The sequence below is a fragment of the Panulirus ornatus genome, chromosome 57, assembly GCF_036320965.1.
Source record: "Panulirus ornatus isolate Po-2019 chromosome 57, ASM3632096v1, whole genome shotgun sequence".
In the NCBI taxonomy this organism is placed as follows: Eukaryota; Metazoa; Arthropoda; class Malacostraca; order Decapoda; family Palinuridae; genus Panulirus; species Panulirus ornatus.
The window spans coordinates 1,119,435-1,140,763 of NC_092280.1; the positions used below are offsets into that span (position 1 = coordinate 1,119,435).

Below are 21,329 nucleotides of genomic sequence, written 5' to 3' on the forward strand. Positions count from 1 at the left end.
CTATCTGCTTCTCCCAGACGTTCCAATGTTCCACGTTCCCCTTCCCTTGTTTGGCTCAAATGTTTATGTCTGTTTTTTTGGATGTGTGTATACCTTGATTTCTATATATTTGTACTCAGTCGTTGCTGGATTTTGTTTCTGAATTTATACTTTGTTGGATTTATGAGTTTTGGATTCAAATATTCTTGAACTCGTATTATCATATCAAGGTTAGTAAGCGTGACAACTTCACACAATCGTTTCATTTATGTTCTCATTATTTACAATTCCACGATGACATAAATTCACTGAGGAAAATTTTACACTTGAATTGTTTCCCTCACAATATCATTAACGTGTATGTTGATAGAACACTGAACAAACTGTTATATCCTGCAGTAAGACCATCAACTGCACCTGGGTATGTGATGTATGTTCCAGTCCTGTTCACTGGGAGGGCAGGTTATTCACTCCGCCCGCCATGCAACCAACCACTGGAATCCGTGAGATTTTTCCACCGGTTAACATTTATCTTGAAAACAACAACAACAACAACAACCCGATCATTTTCTAAGACCAGAGATGTTGTTACTCCTGCGGCGTTACGATAGTCATGGTCTACCACTGTAGGTGTAACAGCTGGTAACGTTTGGTGTATTATTAAGTCGAAGCCAACACCTCACCACGAATACCTTGGGCAGACAGTAAGAACGAACCGCCTAATTACCAAACCACCTTCCCAAGCAGTACAGAATAACGGTTTTGTCAGTGACTACCCAGTGTGCTGGTCAGCGTCCTCTCCTGTCCTGGTCAGCAGAATAAGTTCCTATCATCTATGTGTGTACGACATGGTGCAGGACCATCTCCTGTCTGTCCTACCTTCTCGCACTCCATTGCAACCGTGTCTGCTGTACCGACTGGGCGGTATTTGGCGCCATGTTGGCTCAATACCCACATCTTTTCCTTCCATTATTTACTTTTGTTATCATAGTATCAGATTTATACTTTTTTATCATGATGAGTTCATTTATCAAATAGGGTTGCAGGCCTCATGACCTTCCTCATAGATCGATGGCTGTAGAACCCAACAAACTGCTAAACTAGCTCATTCAACACCAATATGTTGTTACTGGAGTGTCCCCCCCCCACCACCCCGTAGGCATTAACCCGCTACTGTAGCTGACAATGAGTTATCAACAGAGTTATTATGCTTGTAGATAGATTCAATTAGATACAGAGAAGAATCATCCAGTTGTTTCTGTATGTTTCGTTACACTGTGTATTCAACTATGAATTGTATGGTTTGGATATTTACTTGGAAAGATTGGTTTATATTTTCTTATGTAAGTCACATCTTAATGTATTGTAGGTAAGATAAGAATGGCAGAGAAGAATAATTTCCCTTAACTTTCTTTGTTCTTTGCCGTTTATTTCGCGTTGAGCATTTATGATGTGTATATATATACCTTATTCATGTAACATTTATGAAGTGTGTATATATACCTTATTCATGTAACATTTATGATGTGTGTATATATACCTTATTCATGTAACATTTATGATGTGTGTATATATACCTTAACCATGTAACATTTCTAGACTTCATTACACTTTATGTTTTGTAATGGCGTCGTGGAAGAGTACATCCTGCAGTGGCTGTGGCTGACCATCCTCAGTGTGGCTGGCTGGGGCTGAAGATGGTGCACATGGAGGCTGTTGCACAACTTGCAACAGCTCGGGAGGTGCAGGTCTGTTGAGGGGGGTGGGGTGTGCACACAGCCGTGCACGCGCGTGTGTGCTGCGCGTCACGTAAGTCTGTTTCATCTAAGAGTACAAGGAGGAAAAATATGCCAGGGGGCAAGTGTTACCCAGAGGTAAGTTTATATAAAGTCTCATTTACAGATTAATTATAAGTACATTTTATAAGCGATTTATGATGATTCGTCTGGATGAATAATCTAATAAAATTAAAAACAAAATAATTGTTGATAAACGATAATAATGAACTTCAAATATATTCTTTTCCCAGAGGAAATGTACAGCATTCCAGTAGACCAACCCAACGTGTCCACCATCGAGAAATCATCCACCATCGGCTCAACACCTGACGTGGTCACCCCCCTCCCCTTACACACACACACACACACACACACACACACACACACACACACAACAACAACAACAACAACAACCCGTAGGCCCATCACAACACTGGACCACCCTCCTCACCACAGTAGTTGTAACTTATCTCAATAATTCTTTTTTCAAAGTTGTTCAGACGAGAGTCACGCTACGATAACTTGGGGTAACGGAAGGTGTGTGTGTGTGTGTGTGTGTGTGTGTGTGTGTGTGTGTGTTTGTGTGGGGAGGTCGAGCGAGCACCCCCAGTGGGTCAGATTATTCTAACTACTTGAGTGTGACCAAAGATACGACCCTTAAGAGGGACGGTACGACCCTTGAGAGGGACGGCACGACCCTTGAGAGGGACGGTACGACCCTTGAGAGGGACCCTTGAGCAGGAGGGAGTACGACTCTTCAGTTACCAGGGCCAGAGTGTTACCGTGACACTTACTGCCTAGTAGTAAGTATGGCTCATACATCCACTTGGCTTCCTTATCATTAAGGCAGACGTGAGGCCGTCTGTCCGGTCTTCAGAAAGGGCATAAGTGCATCTCCGAGGGCCTCCCGGGATGACCTTTCCAAGTACCCCTCCCTCCCTCCCTCCCCCCTCCCCCCCTCCCCCCTTCCTTCTCCTCCCAAGTTTTCACCCGCGTCGAAACATCTGGATGAGGGAAGACCATCACGCCACATTTACTGGAGTTACACGCAAGTTCGTAACTGATTCTCTTAATCTTTACCAGTCACCACGCGCTATTATGGTCAATGTGACGTATTGAACCGTCTGAGACGCGACGCAACTTTTACTTTCCCCTTACGTACCTCCTCAGTCGTAGGCAATAGGGAGGCTCGCGTTCCAGTGACGTCAACTAAATCACTACGTAGAAAACGGGACGTGGGAGCGACGATAAGACAGGTTACCGCCAGGTTGGGTGTGTGTGTGTGAGAGGTGACCATGTCTTCAGTGGACAGCCGATACATGTTTACAACATGACGTTGCTTAGTAAAAGTACAAAACCTGATGCTTAGGTCAGAGGTCAGGGTATACCATCATGCTTAAGGGTCGTACCGTCGTGGTCAAGGGTCGTACCGTCGTGGTCGAGGGTCGTACTGTCGTGGTCGAGGGTCGTACCGTCGTGGTCAAGGGTCGTACCGTCGTGGTCGAGGGTCGTACCGTCGTGGTCGAGGATCGTACCGTCGTGGTCGAGGGTCGTACCGTCATGGTCGAGGATCGTACCGTCGTGGTCGAGGGTCGTACCGTCGTGGTCGAGGATCGTACCGTCGTGGTCGAGGGTCGTACCGTCGTGGTGCCCGCCATTCCTCGTCTTCCTCAGCGAAGCTGGTGGTAAGATGCAGCTGAGTTGACTCCCCCGTCGTGTATCTGTCCACTGGCAAGTGTGTGTATACTTCAAGTGGCAAACGAGGGTTCGATGCTCCTTGCAAATAAGAATCCCCCTCCCCCCCACCTACCCTGCCACCCCTTTTACTCTTCCAGTGGGGCTCCCACGTCCCGTTTTCTACGTCGTGATTTAGCCGACGTCACTGGAACGCGGGGTTCCTATTGGCTACGACTGTGGAGGTATGTAAGTGGGAATTAGAAGTTGCGTCACGTCTCAGAGGGTGGATACGTCACACACACCATAATGGTGATGGGTGACGGACGGGGTGACGGGTAAACATTATGAGTTATGAACTTGCGTGTAACTCCAGTAAATGTGGCGTGATGGTCTTCCCTCATCCAGATGTTTCTACACTGATGAAAACTTGGGCGGAGGGGAGGAGGTGGGGGGGTTGGGGGGGTCGTGCAGGGGAGGCTGTGGGAGATGATGATACAGTTGTACCCTTACTGTTGACCTGGGTCGGTGACGTTGTATACATTTCGGCCACAATAATATAACACGTGTGATTGTGAGGAGCAACGTTGTGGGTCCATCCCTGAGCGACACCTCCTGCAGAGATGCACTTCCTCATGGTCACGTGTGGAGCTGTCTGGCCCGTCTGACTCTCACTTGTAAATGGTAAATAAATGTAGACCTCGCGAAGGCATCCGGGGCATGTGTTCCAACTCTCTCTCTCTCTCTCTCTCTCTCTCTCTCTCTCTCTCTCTCTCTCTCTCTCTCTCTCTCTCTCTCTCTCTCTCTCTTTCTAAACAAATCTTAATCCAATAACGAGAAACACATGACTTTTTTCTGCCAGGTTCCCACTCAACATGACTACATGTTGCCAAGATGTTTTCCTGCTGACCTGGTGCCTCAGATGTGGACCACGACGGTACGGCCCTTGACCACGACGGTACGACCCTTGACCACGACGGTACGACCCTTGACCACGACGGTACGACCCTTGACCACGACGGTGCGACCCTTGACCACGACGGTACGACCCTTGACCACGACGGTGCGGCCTTTGGCTATGGAGACATGCCTTTGACCTGAACCTTGAGGGTCACTTGTGACCTCTCCATTCCCAGGGATGGCCACTTTGACCCAGGGTCAGACCGGTCCAGACCTGTACAAGTCTAGGGTGGCAAACTTGGCCAGGGAGTTGGCCCCATTTAGCTCTGGCCAGCTCGCTCCAGCTGAAGCAGGAGTGGCCAGTTGGGCCCCGGGGCGAACCGTGGACAGGTGTGGCCAGCTCCGGGAGCGGGGTTCGAGCCCGGGACCAGACGTACCTCCTCCCAACTCCGCCAGGAGTTGAGAGGAGGTACGTGGCGGGGAGGAGCCCGCGTGCGTGGATCAATAAGGGTGCGGGGGGGGGGGGGGTGCGTGCATCTGGCACCCACCGCCCATTCACCGCCTGGCCTACCACGCACTCACCCCGGCACTGGGCCACGCACTCACCCCGGCACTGGGCCACGCACTCACCCTGGCACTGGGCCACGCACTCACCCCGACACTAGGCCACGCACCCACCTCGGCACTGGGCCACGCACCCACCCCGGCACTGGGCCACGCACTCACCCCGGCAATGGGCCACGCACTCACTCCGGCACTGGGTCACGCACTCACCCCGGCGCTGGGCCACGCACCCACCCCGGCAATGGGCCACGCACCAACCCCGGCACTGGACCACGCACCCACCCCGGCAATGGGCCACGCACCAACCCCGGCACTGGACCACGCACCCACCCCGGCAATGGGCCACGCACCCACCTCGGCACTGGGCTACGCACTCACTCCGGCACTGGAAAATTCACCCACCCCGGCATGGAGCCACGCACCCACCCCGGCACTGGGCTACGCACTCACCCCGGCAGTGAGTCACGCACCCACCGCGGCAGTGGGTCACGCACCCACCCCGGCAGTGGGTCACGCACCTCGGTGTGTCAGGTAGCGTGGCGGCTAATCTGGCACTGGGTCACTTGACCACAGTTTGGCAGTGGGTCACACGCCTCACAGCCTGGCACTTGTCTACAGCCCACATCTGGCACTAGGCCACATCTGGCACTAAGCCATGGCCTGGCACTAGGCCACATCTGGCACTAGGCCACATCTGGCACTAAGCCATGGCCTGGCACTAGGCCACATCTGGCACTAGGCCACATCTGGCACTAAGCCATGGCCTGGCGCTAGGCCACATCGGGCACTAGGCCACATCTGGCATTGAGCCATGGCCTGGCACTAGGCCACATCGGACACTGGGCCACATCTGGCACTAGGCCACATCTAGCACTGAGCCATGGCCTGGCACTGAGCCACATCGGGCACTAGGCCACATCTGGCAATGAGCCATGGCCTGGCACTAGGCCACATTGGGCACTGGGCCACATCTGGCAATGAGCCATGGCCTGGCACCTGGCCACATCGGGCACTGGGCCACATCTGCCACTACGCCATGGCCTGGCACAGGGCCACATTTGGCATTGAGCCATGGCTTAGCACTAGGCCACATCTGGCACTAGTCCATAGCCTGGCACTGGGCCACATGTGGCACTGATCCATAGCACAGCACTGGGCCACATCTGGCATTAGGCCACATCTGTCACTGGACCACATCTGGCACTGAGCCATAGCCTGGCACGGTACCATAATTGGCATTGGGCCACATGAGGTATTGGGCCACATATGGCACTGGGCTCCATTTAGCACTGGGCCATATATGGAGGTGGGCCACATCCGGTACTGGGCCACAGCCTGGCACTGGGCCACACGACGCAGGGTCTAACGTAGTCATCTTGACTTGTGTTCCATCTGAGGTGGACTACTGTCATCTTGCCGTGGGCTTCAAGAGATAGTGATCAAGCGACCAGATAGGTTGACGTGGGAGATCGTCCAGTTATGTTCCTTAAGCCACATTCCAGTGATCTGATGTGGCAAACTGGTCATGTGTGTTGACTACGGGATCACTGCAAGTGGGTTGATGTAGAGGCTTTCAGAGGTAAGTTGGTGTGGGGCGCTGAAGGCGGGAGACCGTTGATATGTGTTGACGTGGAGGGTACGTTGACGGAGGCTTGCTAGGAGGGGAGGGGGGTCAAACTTCCCCCAAAACGGTACGTTGCTGTGGTGAGCTTGGGAAGGGTGCGTTGACCTGGGAGAGGTGTGTGGAAGTTTCAACACAAAAAGGATTTAAAGACAGGAGTCATACAAATGTTCCGTTGACGGGGAGATGTTGACGGGGAAAAGATGTTGACGGGGAGAGGATGTTGACGGGGAGAGGATGTTGACGGGGAGAGGATGTTGACGGGGAGAGGATGTTGACGGGGAGAGGATGTTGAACAGGTGGTTCGTGTGAGGTCCGGGAGATGTACGGTGGCCGGAGGGGCTTGAGAGGGTGCGTTAATTGGGGTGGGGTGAGGAAAACAGGTCTGTTGCCGTGTGAGCTTGAGGAAGGTGCGTTACTGTGTGTCTTTGATAAAGGTGCGTTGTAGTGCACTGGCATTTTTGATGACAGAATGTGTGTGGGGTGCGTGTGTGTGTGTGTGGGGGGGTGTGTGGGCGATGACCCTGGTGAGGTGCGTTCTCCTCCTGCCTGTACCCAGGATAAGGTGCGTTGAACTGAGGAACTCGGGGGAGAGTGTGGTCGAGTGTGTTGCTCTCCACCCCCGGCTGCTGTTGACATGGGAGATCAGTAACAACCATCACTGCCATGCCTCACCACACCCTAACCATACACAACCACCCGCGCCCTACAACCACCCACAACAACCCTCCCTACACCCACGTCATCCGGTTGTGATCGATCCGCTCGCCACGTTAAGACTAAAGTTGCTGAGTCATGTACCGCGCGGGTGGGAGCCTGACCCCAGCAGCTCGGTCCCCGGGCGGGCCACATGGCCAGTTAGGTCACCTGGCCGGGGTCATCTCACTGGACGCCACATCTGCAGGTGAAAGCAAAGTGCCTTCATGCTTGCTTTTACCACAGTACGGTCCAGCAAGGTAGGTTCCTTATTGTTATTATTAATAAATGATAATGTTATTATCTGTAGGTGATGTTGTGCACTGGGTCTTCAGTTACAGGAAGCGAGGCAGGGACTGGAGAGTACCTGGGGAGGGACGGAGAGACTGGAGAGTACCTGGGGAGGGACGGAGAGACTGGAGAGTACCTGGGGAGGAATGGAGAGACTGGGGAGTACCTGGGGAGGAACAGAGAGACTGGGGAGTACCTGGGGAGGAACAGAGAGACTGGGGAGTACCTGGGGGGAGGAAGTGGTGTTAGCGGTGCTGGCGCTCACCCAAGTGTTGTTGCTGGCGTGTCTGTTTACTGCACACCGCCCCCGCCCCCCGCCCCCCCCCCTATCCTTGCACCAGGTGGGCCGGTAACCCACGCCAGAGATAACACCCACCTCACCCACCCTCACTAACCTCTCCCCTGCTCCTGGGGTGCACTGTTAGGGCTGGCGTGTGATTCCTTCTCTCCGACTGGAGTTTCCGGGATAGGTAGGTCCGTAGTACGTTCTTTCACGGTGCAGAGCACGATAGTCAACGCTGTAGTACGTTCACTCGTGTGCCGGTGTACGATGATTCTTAAAGGGGTTACCGGTACGCTTTTTCATTGCTGCAATGTACGATAGTTGCTATAACTTTGTTCCACTGTACGATAGTTTTTATTGTTTTGTTGCACTGTGTTATAATTTATATAACTATGCTGTGTATTACGGTAGGTCCTATTGCTATATTGCACCGCGCGATTGTTTATAATACCATGTTGCATCGTATGATAAGTCCTATCACTGTATTACACTGTAAGATACTTCCTATAAATATGTTGCACTGTACGATAATTCCTATTATTATACTCCTCAGTACGATACTTGTTATTACCATATTACACAGTGCGACAGTTCCTATTATCATGTCATACTGTGCGGTAGCTCCTGTTGCTATGTTGCACTTATGATAGCTCCTATTACCATGTTGCACTGTACGATATCTCCTTTTACTATGTTGCGCATACGTTAGGTCCTATAACCATGTTGCTCTGCACGATAGCTCCTATCATAATGTTGCACTGATTTGTGAGAACCTTAACAACACATTCCGTTGTCTTTGCACGAATCATATTTATTATTTGCTGTTTATGTGCAGAGTGATATGATGTACGATAACTGCCACTGCAGTACAGTTGTTATTTTCCATGAAAGTAAGATAATATCTACATGAAAAGTCAAACAAGATTAAAGTACGACAATTGGACGAATAAGGTAGGAAGAGGGAAAGTGTAAGTTAAGAAATGATTATGTTTACGGTTATCTTGCACGATAACAGTTGTAACAATGGTACGATAACTGTTGTGACTATGGTATGGTAACAGTTGTAACTATAGTATGATAACAGTTGTAACTATAGTATTATAACAGTTGTAACTATAGTATCATAACAGTTGTAACTATAGCATGATAGCAGTTGTAACTATAGTATGGTAACAGTTGTAACTATAGTATGATAAGAGTTATAACTATAGTATAATAACAGTTGTGACTATAGTATGGTAACAGTTGTAACTATAGCATGATAACAGTTGTAACTATAGTATGATAACAGCTGTAACTATGGTATGATAACAGTTGTAACTATAGTATGATAGCAGTTGTAACTATAGTATGATAGCAGTTGTAACTATAGTATGATAGCGGTTGTAACTATAGTATGATAGCAGTTGTAACTATGGTATGATAACAGTTGTAACTATAGTATGATAGCAGTTGTAACTATGGTATGATAACAGTTGTAACTATAGTATGATAGCAGTTGTAACTATGGTATGATAACAGTTGTAACTATAGTATGATAACAGTTGTAACCATGGAATCTTTATTTTCTTATCTGTTAACCAACCATCATGGTGATCACAAGAGGTGGCAACAGTTACTGCCCCAGTGTTGCAAGATCCGGTTCTGAAGACTTACCTTTTTTTTCTCTTCTCTCATCATTTTCATTAACATTTATCTATGTCGTCATTCGTTTTCATTATCAACAGTCTCAGATAACGGGCTGAGGGTCCAGCCTATCGACTACCTGCCGTCCGCTGAGAACATTAGATAAATGTAAGTAATTGTTCTGAGATGACGTAAGACACTGAGAATCTACGTCACTGCTGTGAGTGAATAACTTAAAAGCCAGTTCGGGGCTGCCTAGTCCTGGGCTGAGACAGTTCGGGGCTGCCTAGTCCCGGGCAGAGCCAGTTCGGGGCTGCCTGGTCCCTGGCAGAGCCAGTTCGGGGCTGCCTAGTCCCGGGCTGAGCCAGTTCGGGGCTGCCTGGTCCCTGGCAGAGCCAGTTCGGGGCTGCCTAGTCCCGGGCTGAGCCAGTTCGGGGCTGCCTGGTCCCTGGCAGAGCCAGTTCGGGGCTGCCTGGTCCCTGGCAGAGCCAGTTCGGGGCTGCCTGGTCCAGGACTGAGCCAGGTCAGGCCCGGCGCGGCTCCCTCCTGCCTGCCCACCCAGGTATGCACAGCGTTCATCACTCTCCCCTGTAGCCACTCCCCCTCACCCCACCCCGCTGGTCCAGCAGGATGCAACAACCTCGGTGAGCAACAACGTCTCCAAACCTCACATTTTCCTGGTCTGCCAGGGGGTCGGAACCTGACTTCATTGTTTGCATAGGGAGCCCAGATGCTTTATTCGCTGTCATGCTGGGATCAGATCCTGTATTTGTTGTCACGTAAGGGATCAGATCCTACTTCTCTTGAGATGGAAGGGATCAGGTCCTATATCAACCGTCTTAGATGGAATCAGATCCTGCATTCTAAGAAATACGTGAGCCTGTCTCCATAATGTTTACCTCACGGAACATATTGGTGTACCTGCTGGTTGGTTGAGAGGTGGGCGGGGAGGTCACAAGTGGGGGGGGGGGGGGGGGTTGATCCAACCAGTCTGTATACATGACATAGGAAAGATCACTGTGGTTCCCTACTGACACGAGACCAACTCTATATTTGGGCAGTCATCGTGTGTGACCCATGTGTTGGATATACGAGTGCAGTACCCAACTATTTTTCATGTTCAAATGGGACACACTTAACCACTAGTTCCTCAACTGGCTGTTTGGAGTAAATGGCTAATGGCTTCTGAATGGTCATTAAGGCAGAACCTGCGCCCTGTATGGTTACCGGACCACAAGACCTTAGTGAAACGTGGTCGTCTCTGAATCACCTAGTCTCCTTCACTGGACTGAACATTTACCATCTCTAACAATGTGATTTTTTTTCTTCATATTTGGTCCTCGTCTACCGTGTTAGCGAGGTAATGCCAGGAACAGATGAAGAAAGCATGTAACAACAACCATTCTCTAGCTCTCATATATATATATATATATATATATATACATATATATATATATATATATATATATATATATATATATACATATATATATATATATATATATATATATATATATATATATATATATATATATATATATATTTATTTATTATACTTAGTCGCTGTCTCTCGCGTTAGCGAGGTAACACAAGGAAACAGACGAAGAATTGTCTCGCCCACCCAAATGCACATGTACATAAATAAACGTCCACACATGCACATATACATAACTATACATTTCAACGTATGCATATATATACATACACAGACATATACATATATACACATGTAAATATTCATAATTGCTGCCTTTATAAGGTTTTATTTTATAATTATCTAGATTTCTTTTCAAATGTTTACTGTAAATTTCCTCTTCGTCATCTTGGGCAGGAGTGTGTGTGATGGCAGTCTGGGATAGCGTTGTTTACCTTGCCAGGTGATAGCCAAGCCTGGTCGACTCTGATTGGTATCTTGCATCTTTGTACCTTGACATCTTCCTGTCCTTGTCTCTGTCGTACATACTCACTTGTTTCCACGTACGAATACACATACAGCCACGTACACAACATATAGCCATTATACATCCATATATACCAACATACATTCATACATACCTACGTCCATACATAACAACATCTAGCATACATACCAAAATACATCCATACATAAAATCATCCACCTATACATACCATCATACATCCATACATACCAACATACAGTCATGCATACCAACATACATCCATACATACCATCATACATCCATACATAACAACATACATATCATCATACATCCTTACATACTAACATGCAATCATACATTCCAACATATATTCATACATACCAACATACAGTCATACATATCAACATACAGTCATACATACTAACATACATCCATACATACCATCATACATCCGTACATACCCTCATACATCCATACATACCATTATACATCCATACATACCATCATACATCCATACATTCCATCATACATCCATACATACCTTCATACATCCATACATGCCATCATACATCCATACATACCATCATACATACCAACATACATACAAGCATACATACCAACATACATACAAGCATACATACCAAGATACATACCATCTTACAAGCATACATACAGATTAAAGGTTGAGTGAAACAAGTAAAACCAAACCTTCTTCCTGTATTACAGAAATCTGGCTTTGTATAAAACTACAATTAGTGTAATATCAATAAATAAAATAAATAGACAACAGCGCAACATCTTAATGATACATTTAATAGCTGAACTAAACTTTCTGTCTGACGTGTGAGGGTTGTGGTACTGTTGGTTGACGAGGGTGCAATGCTGGACCAGGGCCCTGGGACTGCTGGGTCGGGATGAGATGGTAGGGGCAAGGGGTAGGTGGTGGTGGGCAGGATGAGATGGGAGGGGCAAGGGGTAGGTGGTGGTGGGCAGGATGAGATGGTAGGGGGCAAGGGGTAGGTGGTGGTGGGCAGGATGAGATGGTAGGGGGCAAGGGGTAGGTGGTGGTGGGCAGGATGAGATGGTAGGGGGAAAGACTGGAGAGCAAGAGGGGCAGGACGAGCGACGAAGGGCAAGACCTTTAGGGGAAGACACTGAGGAACTTTTGGGGATGGTCGAACTTGGCACCTGGTCATCCCTGGCACTTGGTTGTTCCTAGCACCTGGTCGTTCCTGGCACCTGGTCGTTCCTGAGACCTGGTCGTTCCTGAGACCTGGTCGCCCCTGGCATTTGATAGTCCCTGGCACCTGTCGTCCCTGGCACCTGGTCGTTCCTGGCACCTAGTTGTTCCTTGTACCTGGTCGTCCCTGACACCTGGTTGTCCTTGGCATCTGGCACCTAGTCGTCCTTGTTATCTGGTCGTCCCAGATACCTGTCGTACCAGGCACCTAACTGACCCAAGCGTCTGGTCGTCTCAGGCATCCAGTCGTCAAAGGCACCTGGTCTCACCAGGAACACCTGATCTTACCAGGCACCTGGTCGTACCAGGCATCTAGTCGTCCTAGGCACCTGGTCTTCTTAAGCATCTGGATGCACCAGGTACCTGGTGTTCCCAAGCATATGGAAGCACCGGGCATCTGGTCGAACGAGGCACCTGGTCGTACTAAGTACCTGATGAAAGGTAAACAAGTATTCCCGTACTGGAATGATACATGATTGTGGGCCATACGAAGTTGTGTTGTCAATAGCAGGTACTGAGGCTGGGCAGCAGTTCTGTGGCATAGTCGGCTTCTCTGTCACATAAGGAGCATTTTAATATCACAGGGAAAAGATTCTGAGACAGAGAATTTATGTAACACAGAGAACTGCTATACCACAGAAGTGCATTTCTATATCACAGGAAATATTTCTGAGACGCAGGGAGCATTGCTGTGGCACAGAGAGCATATCTGTGACACAGGGTGCATTTCTGAGGCACAGGGAGCATATATTTTCCTTTTGTGGCACAGGGAGCATTTCTTAGGCACAGGGGAGCACACTTGAGATGGTCCATGTGTGTGTTGAAAAGAACATAACAAGTGGCCAAGCATTTTCTGGGTTCAGGTGAACTTGGGGAGGAGGAGGGTGGTAGGCGGTGGTGGAGATGGGTGGAGTGGGCCCTCTCTTGCTTGTAGGAGAGGCCCCCAACCTGCTTGAGGGGCGACACTCCTGTTAGGGGCACCATTCCTACTGTGGGGGGGCACCATTCCTGCTGGGGGGGGCACCATTCCTACTGTGGGGGAGGCACCATTCCTGCTGGGGGGCACCATTCCTATTGTGGGGGGGCACCATTCCTGCTGGTGACGAAGATACTCCTGCTTGAGGGAACCACTCCGACAAGGGGCATCTCTCCTGAAGGTGGGGCACCACTCTGACGGTGGGGCAGCCCCCCATGTTGACCGGGCGAGGGAGGCACAAGTGAGTGGGAGATGAGACTATGTGTACGTCAAGGTATCACAGTCGTATCTGTAAAGTCCAGAGAAATCAGTATTAATTAACGTCAATATGGTTGCTGCTAATTAGAACACACACACACACACACACACACACACACACTTGATCGACGTTTCTCGTGTTATCGAGGTAGCGCCAGGAATTGACGAAGAAAGGCACCATAGCATCATATATATATATATATATATATATATATATATATATATATATATATATATATATATATATATATATATATGTTCAGGGAACCTTAAATGAAAATGATATAACACGAATTTACGAACCTAACTTTGGTAAGATTATAAAAAAGGCTATATCAACATAGAAGTCCAGGGGTCCTTCCTCAGTGGGCAATACACTGAAATTAGGAAAGTATTCGTTCACATCAGTGACGAATTATATGAACATCTGTTGCCAACATGATAACAACATAGGACCACATGAACATCTGTTGCCAACATGATAACAACATAGGATCACATGAACATGTGTTACCAACATGATGGCAACATAGGACCACATGAACATCTGTTGCCAACATGATGGCAACAAAACCACACGAACATGTTACCAACATGACGTCAGCATCGAACAGTGGCTGGCTGGGATGTCATCATTATGCATCACTTACAATGCTTGAGCAACTTGTGTTCAAGACTGACTTGGGAACCATTCAAGCAGCAACAACAACGGTGATCAGAGAACGTCCAGTGATAACTAATAACAAAATATCTAGATAAATGTGTTGTGCTGCTAATTTGCATTTCATTTGACTCCCCAGGACACTTCCGGATCATGCTAACCATCACCTGCGATGTGTTAAACGTGTGCGAAATCATGCCAAGGTGAACATTAAATTCTTCAGTATATTCCTAAAATTACAAATTACTATAAATTCACTATTTGAGATTCAGCCTTTAAGAGAGATACTGGTTATTTTCTTCGAAAACGATTATGTTTGGTACTTTAAAAGCATTACACGTATGTTAATAGATTAAAAGAACTTTTATAAAAACCCGACGAAGATGGGCATATAGTATAGTTATCCATTCACTTACTCCTCCGTTTTCTCTTGTTCCTACGTAGAACTAAATCTTATCACAAAGGATTAATGCTGTCAAATTAATCAAAACGATTACACAAGATATCAAGATTATTTTGAAGAGTAAGTATAAATCATAGCAATAATCATGAATATCATATTTAACTGTTATACAGTACAATATCGAATGATGGTTACCTCCCGACCTACAAGGTGAAGCCATGCTAACATTACCACAATTCCTACAGATCAAAACACGTTCATCATCAGCATCTTGCCCATATTTTCACCATAAAAGAACCACTAACAAACGCTAACAACCGTAGCCATTCACAACCACTGTTCCCAAGTAGCAGTGTGACAGTTTGTCATAACCACATATGATTGGTTGGCGAGGTGGGTAATCACCGTTGGCAACCTCGGTGGACAACATACATTAAACTTAACACTCGGCCATGACCATATCTCTCGGTCATCATACAACCATTCATCAATCCCATTCATCACGTGGTTATCCTAATATTTAGATAGACATAAACTATTCACTACAGAAATAACTCTGGCCTTCCCCCTCACTCACAGCTGCTACACTCGTTTTAACTCGTCATCATACTCTCTCCTCCCACTAGTCCTGATGATATTCACCGTACACATCACTTGCTATACAGCTACTCTGCATAACCACAACTCACAACACCATCCAATCATAATTCGCTATAACTAACAGTACAACATCGACCATAACCTTCACTACCATAACTACTCATAATTCACTAATATTCCCATTACTGCCACCTCTCCCACAACAACAACTGCCACAACCACTAGTTATGACTCATCATTATCATTACAGTCACTAATATCTCAATGTACTCATCTCTACAACAATCACTCAGCAAAACGATCTTAAACATCACTGCCACAAACAACACACAGTAACCAAACCTAACCACCACAACTAGTCACCATAATTACCTAATACTATCAACACTTCACTATACGTATCACTGTAATTACTAACCAGATATCATTCACCATGACTACCAAGAATCACCATTACTGTTACAATACTTTATGGATACAAACAACATGCCACTGTACACTTGTCACCAAACAGGACCCTTAACCATAATGGGTCATCATCATCCCCTTACATACACCATAAGCACAGCCACTCATTACACGTCATACATTCACTAAACCGTAACGACCACAATACATTGTATCTATCGCCCATATCATCAAAGCCACTAAGCACCACTGGAACCAACCATCTCACTTCAACATAACAACAAGTACTAGCTCTATGTTTGCCACTACCTCCTATTAACCCCTTCTCAACACTACCAAAAGGCTCGCCATATATAAATCACTCGCCCCTTACCACAAGAAACATCAATTCACTCTTCATAATTGAAGACATTTCACCATATTCACAATATCTCCCTCCCACTTACCTTTGGCTACAGACTCACTCCAACTACCAGTTTCTCCAGCATTCACTCTACCTCAATCTACCAGATTGTTCAGACCAGCAAACTTCCTCATTTCAGATATAAAGGTAAATATCACCTATCATTCGCTCATCTCATTTTAAAACTACACCAATACTACCACAGCCCATCTTAACCACACTTCCTCCACTTTATCACCACTTTCCCAAACCAGCAGGACTACCACCATTCACCACACCATGTACTACCACTCATCACACCATGTACTACCACTCACCACACCATGTACTACCACTCATCACACCAAGTACTACCACTCACCACACCATGTACTACCACTCACCACACCCTGTGCAACAAATCGTCTAAGAATCTCAACATTATTCCTCACAATATCGACAAACAACCTGTCACCTCATCATCGAACTGCCACACGGCACCATCCCAGCCCTACACCACGACCACCACACCGCTGTGATCAGGGCTTGTCACTTGAGCACGACCGAGACTCTGCCAGTCCTCATACTCCACCATGGGTGTGAGACCCGACATGGTCCTCCACTCACCATACTGCTCTATGGTTCTGACCTCTTCTAATAATCATTCACCATACAACAAAAAAGTCACATCAAATCACGTCACCATACAGCACCATAACTACCACAGTTCACCAGGAACACGTCACCACACTGTGTCAAGAGTTCAACAGTTCACCGTGACCACCTGTCATACGTCACCGCACGCCACCATAAGCCCGATGAACTCACCAGGACCATCCTCATGCAACACTACCATAAACCACATAACTCACCAGGACCATCCTCATGCAACACTACCATAACCACAACTCTGCAGGACCATCCTCATGCAACACTACCATAAACCACACAACTCTGCAGGACCATCCTCATGCAACACTGCTATAAACCACATAGCTCACCACTATAGACCCTACCATTCACCACCATAGACCCCACTACTCAACACCATAGACCCCTCTACTCACCAGAACAAGACGTGGAGTTTCACTCGAGTTGTATGTCACTCATCACGTCGTAACTGTCGAGGCCGAGCTGGAGATGACCTTTGAGTCGCTTGTGTGCCTGAGGAGCACCTGGGTGCTGCTGCTGCTGCTGTTGCTGTTGCTGAAGTGGCAGACGCGGCACCACCTGTCCGCCCCCGCCCCCCGCCGCCAGGGACGACCGCGGCCTCACAGCCCCGGGGTAGTTGGCCTCTAGCGGCGAGTGGGAGAATATGAGGGACGTGTCAGCAGGCGAGTGTGCTGCCATGGCCCCCTCGCTGTCCAGCAGCTCTCGAGGTGACCTGCAGTACTGGGCCGACGTGTCCCCAGGGGAGTGTGAGAACATATTGTCTGAGGGCACGTCTCCTGGCTCGTAAGGCGAGCGAGCCAGCAGCTGACGCCGCAACTCCTGCAGGCTACTGCCCTCGGCCGCCGGCGAGTGCGAGGTGAGGGTGTCCGGGTAGGTGCGAGTGGGCGATGCGCCGCAGAGGTCGCGAGGCGGCCGCTGGTACGACGCTTCCAACATCCCCTCGCCGGGGGAGCCGGGGAAGGGCGAGCGGCGACTCAGGAGCGGAGATTGAGCAAGATTAACGCGCTGGTTGAGCAGTACTGACTGGAGCATCATGGAGGTCGAGCTGTAGGAACCATTGGGAGGTGCGGTCGTATGCATCCCCGCTTCACCTTTACTCAGGCAGATTGGAATGGGACTAGTACTGTGAGTTGGTATACTGTGCTGATGAGCCAAGTCATGGCCCATGGGACTCAGTTGTCTGGACTCAGCTAAGGTACTTTGGGGTACTTGGAGATCGTCGTGAGGGTCGTGGTGGTGTTGCGGACTTAGGTACGACGCCCCGACTTCCCCGCGAGGTACGAGACCAAAGTAATACCAAGTGGGTTCACTACGGCCTCCACATTTCCGCACCTCCACGTTGGGGAAACAATGCTTCACTAATTTGCCGAAGTAGTTCAGAGTAACCGGGTTCTCGTTAATGGACTTACAGTAACTGCAGTAGTTACTGAAGACGACGCCCTTCATGATGATCCTCTCCGTACCAGGTTCGTAGTTGCTACGAAGCCAGTCGATGACAATCTCGGCGCTCTTGTTATCCATAGCTATCTCCTTCTTCCTGGATCTTTGGGCGGGGTCCTTACCGCTCATGAACTTGAAAAGAGGGCTTGATGCTTTAACGGCGATGCCACAGTAGTGATACTGGGGCTTAACGCGCCCACCCAGACGCCTGATGGTCACCTTTGGGAACACCTGACGCACGATCTTACCGAAGACGTTCATTTCAAAGGGCGTCTGCTTGATGGTCTTGGCGTAGATTTCGTAGTGGCGGTACGCGTCGGCTTTGAGCACGCAGGAGTCTGGTACGGACTCGAAGTTGTCAGTGAGCCACATCCTAAGGTAGTACTTGCCATCCCGTAGCACCTCCGGGGTGGAATGTAGTTCCTCGTCAGGGGCGTCGCGGTAGTTGTCGGCGTAGCGCTCCTCGGCCCCATCGTCGTCGTCGAGCGTCAACGGGGAGATCCGGGGGGCAGCGCCTGGCGGAGGCGACAGTTCCATGGAATGTTGCTGAATGCTGGACTCGTCGTCTATCAACTGATAGATGACCGGCTCGCCATCTATTAATTCCTCAATACGACTATATAAATCGGAATGTATATGGACACGAATTCCTTCGTAGAATGTCTTTTCTGAAGGGTGAATCATGGTACCGACGCCACGAAACACCTTGAGCACTGTCTCGTCGAAGTATGTGAGAGGCAGGGCGATGATGCCCTCCATCTCGCAGTACTTCTCGTAGTAAGCGTACACTTGATCCCTATTTACACACATTCTCTCGCATTCCTCAAATGCTCGTGACAGCCAGTCCCTGAGGAACGTCTCCCACTGAGACTGCATCGAATTATTACAGTACTGTACTCCTGATTTTTCCATCTTTTTTTCGGGGTCACTATTCCAACTACCGTCGTCATTATAGTCGGATATAATGTGAAAACGAGGTTTATAGATTTTTCTAGTTTTTTGGTCTCTCACAGAGGGACTAGGAGAACCACTTATGGAAGTAGCCACCGAGGGGGATCGCTCGGGACTGGCTATGTAAGAGGTGTCCATGTCATGCATGTCGCGAGGGATATGTAAGTCTAAAGGTTCTTCTTTCACCGAGCAACTGTCGTCCAACGGCTCGTCTTTGAGTTTGAGGTGTTGGAGGCTGTAGTCGACGGGTTCGTCCTTAATGCAGGTGTGGAAATAGTGGTGGGCGTGGGCGCCGAGGGGCTCGCCTGAGAGCGGCGTGTGGGTGTCACGCAGCGACCCCTCTGACGTGTCAGACACCGGGCTGCGACAGCTACAGTCTTCCTCGTCCTCGTCATCATCGTCGGCGTCCAGTTCCTCCCGGTAACATAACCTGCCGTTATTAAACATGAGGTCCACCGCACGCATTAGCTCCGGCGGGACAGTGTCGAGGGGCAGGGGCGCTGCACGCTCCTGGATGCCAAAATAGAACTTCTGCTGGTTGGCTCTGGGCCCCAGCTTCCTCTTACTGATGTGTGGGAAGGCGTGGCTCACCACCATGCCGAAGTACTGCATGGATAACGGCTCCGTCGCACCTGCTATGCAGTCCAAAACGTACCGGTCATGAACTTCCGACTTGCTAACGGAGGAGTCTGGAGCGACGCAGTAATTCTTGTGTAACCAGAGGAGACAGCGGTGTACGTCAGCCTTGTCCGTAAGAAGTTCTCGCTTACGCAGGCGACGCTTAGGTCTGGTGGTGGTGGCGTTGTCGATGGCGTAGGGAGAGGTTTCCTTCGCCTGGATGCCGCAGTAGTAGTACTTCAGGTTGTCTCGGCCGCCCAGCCGACGGATTGTTACGTCTGGGAAGACGGACTTGACCACGCGGCCGAAAATGCTTGTTTCCATGATGTTGCGGCCCTGCTCGCGGCAGTAGTCCTCATAGTGCTTGTACATGACCGACTTGGCTACCACGCCGTCCTCGTGACGTTCGTAGTGGGTCTTCACCCAAAGTTTTGCCTGTGAACAGTGGAGCGCCATCGTCCCCGCTGAACCCTTCGCTCGCGACACCATTTAGGCTATTTTCAGACGCCACCGCTAGAACGCACCTGCACTATAATGGGTATCCTTGGCACTTCAACATTTGTATCCTCAGTATGTTCCACGTGCTTCAGGTTCAGGTATTGGGAATTTCTGAACGAGTGTGGTGTGGTGGGAGGGCGGTGGAGCACACGTCCTCACGCTGCCACGGCACGAGTTGAACTGAATCCGCTGGTGTTTACGCGCAGCGCCAGTGTGTCACTAAGCAACATTCATTGACTGGCACCATCGCTAGGCTACCAATGCCCTGTCTTAGGCTACTACGTAGTTGTCCACCTCGCTCTAGATAAATGATGTAAAATGTAGAGGGAATCCTTTATGCGTCACTGTGCACGGGAGTGTGAGGGCCAGGAAAGGTCCAGTCACTGCACTGTGGGGAGAGCTGAGGTGCCGTCCGTGGCTCTCCGGGTTACGTAGTGTAGCACGGCCAGTTGTTTACTGCTGAGTCTGGCAGTATGACGCACAGCACATGTGAGCAGAGTATGTGGGCGGCGCTTGTGGCCCGCGTGCCAGACGTATGAATCCTGGCGCCTACGCTGCCTGCCCCAGCACGCACGCACGCACACACACACACGAACTGTGAAGGGAGGTTGTGGCCACACACACACAAACACCTCTCTCTCTCTCTCTCTCTCTCTCTCTCTCTTGCCTATTGCCATCACTCCGCTCCGACCGGCTCTCTTTTAATCTGCGTTGCCCGTGGCAGCAGGCAAGGCGGGAGATGGCGACACATTGAGTAACTGTGGAAATTCCAGACCATTCTCGTGCCGGCGCTTTCGGTGTGATGTCATGGGGCGGTGACCAGTCAGGCTCCGCCCATCATGACCTCGACAGCAGCAGCAGCAGCAGCAGCAGCAGCAGTCACTTGACTGAATGAGTCACTCGTAGTTC

At 49.1% G+C, this 21,329-nt stretch overlaps 1 protein-coding gene across 1 annotated transcript; it reads right to left on the minus strand.

Annotated features, from left to right (window-relative positions):
* Positions 1–12,013: 12,013 nt before the first annotated feature.
* LOC139766090 (uncharacterized) lies at positions 12,014–21,089 on the minus strand. The gene is made up of 2 exons (XM_071694240.1): positions 17,309–21,089; positions 12,014–13,818 (listed from the first exon to the last, which is right to left on the minus strand). The coding sequence occupies exon 1, from the start codon at positions 20,409–20,411 to the stop codon at positions 17,328–17,330; it is 3,084 nt and encodes a 1,027-aa protein (XP_071550341.1). The 5' UTR covers positions 20,412–21,089; the 3' UTR covers positions 12,014–13,818; positions 17,309–17,327.
* Between the last annotated feature and the right edge of the window lie 240 nt (positions 21,090–21,329).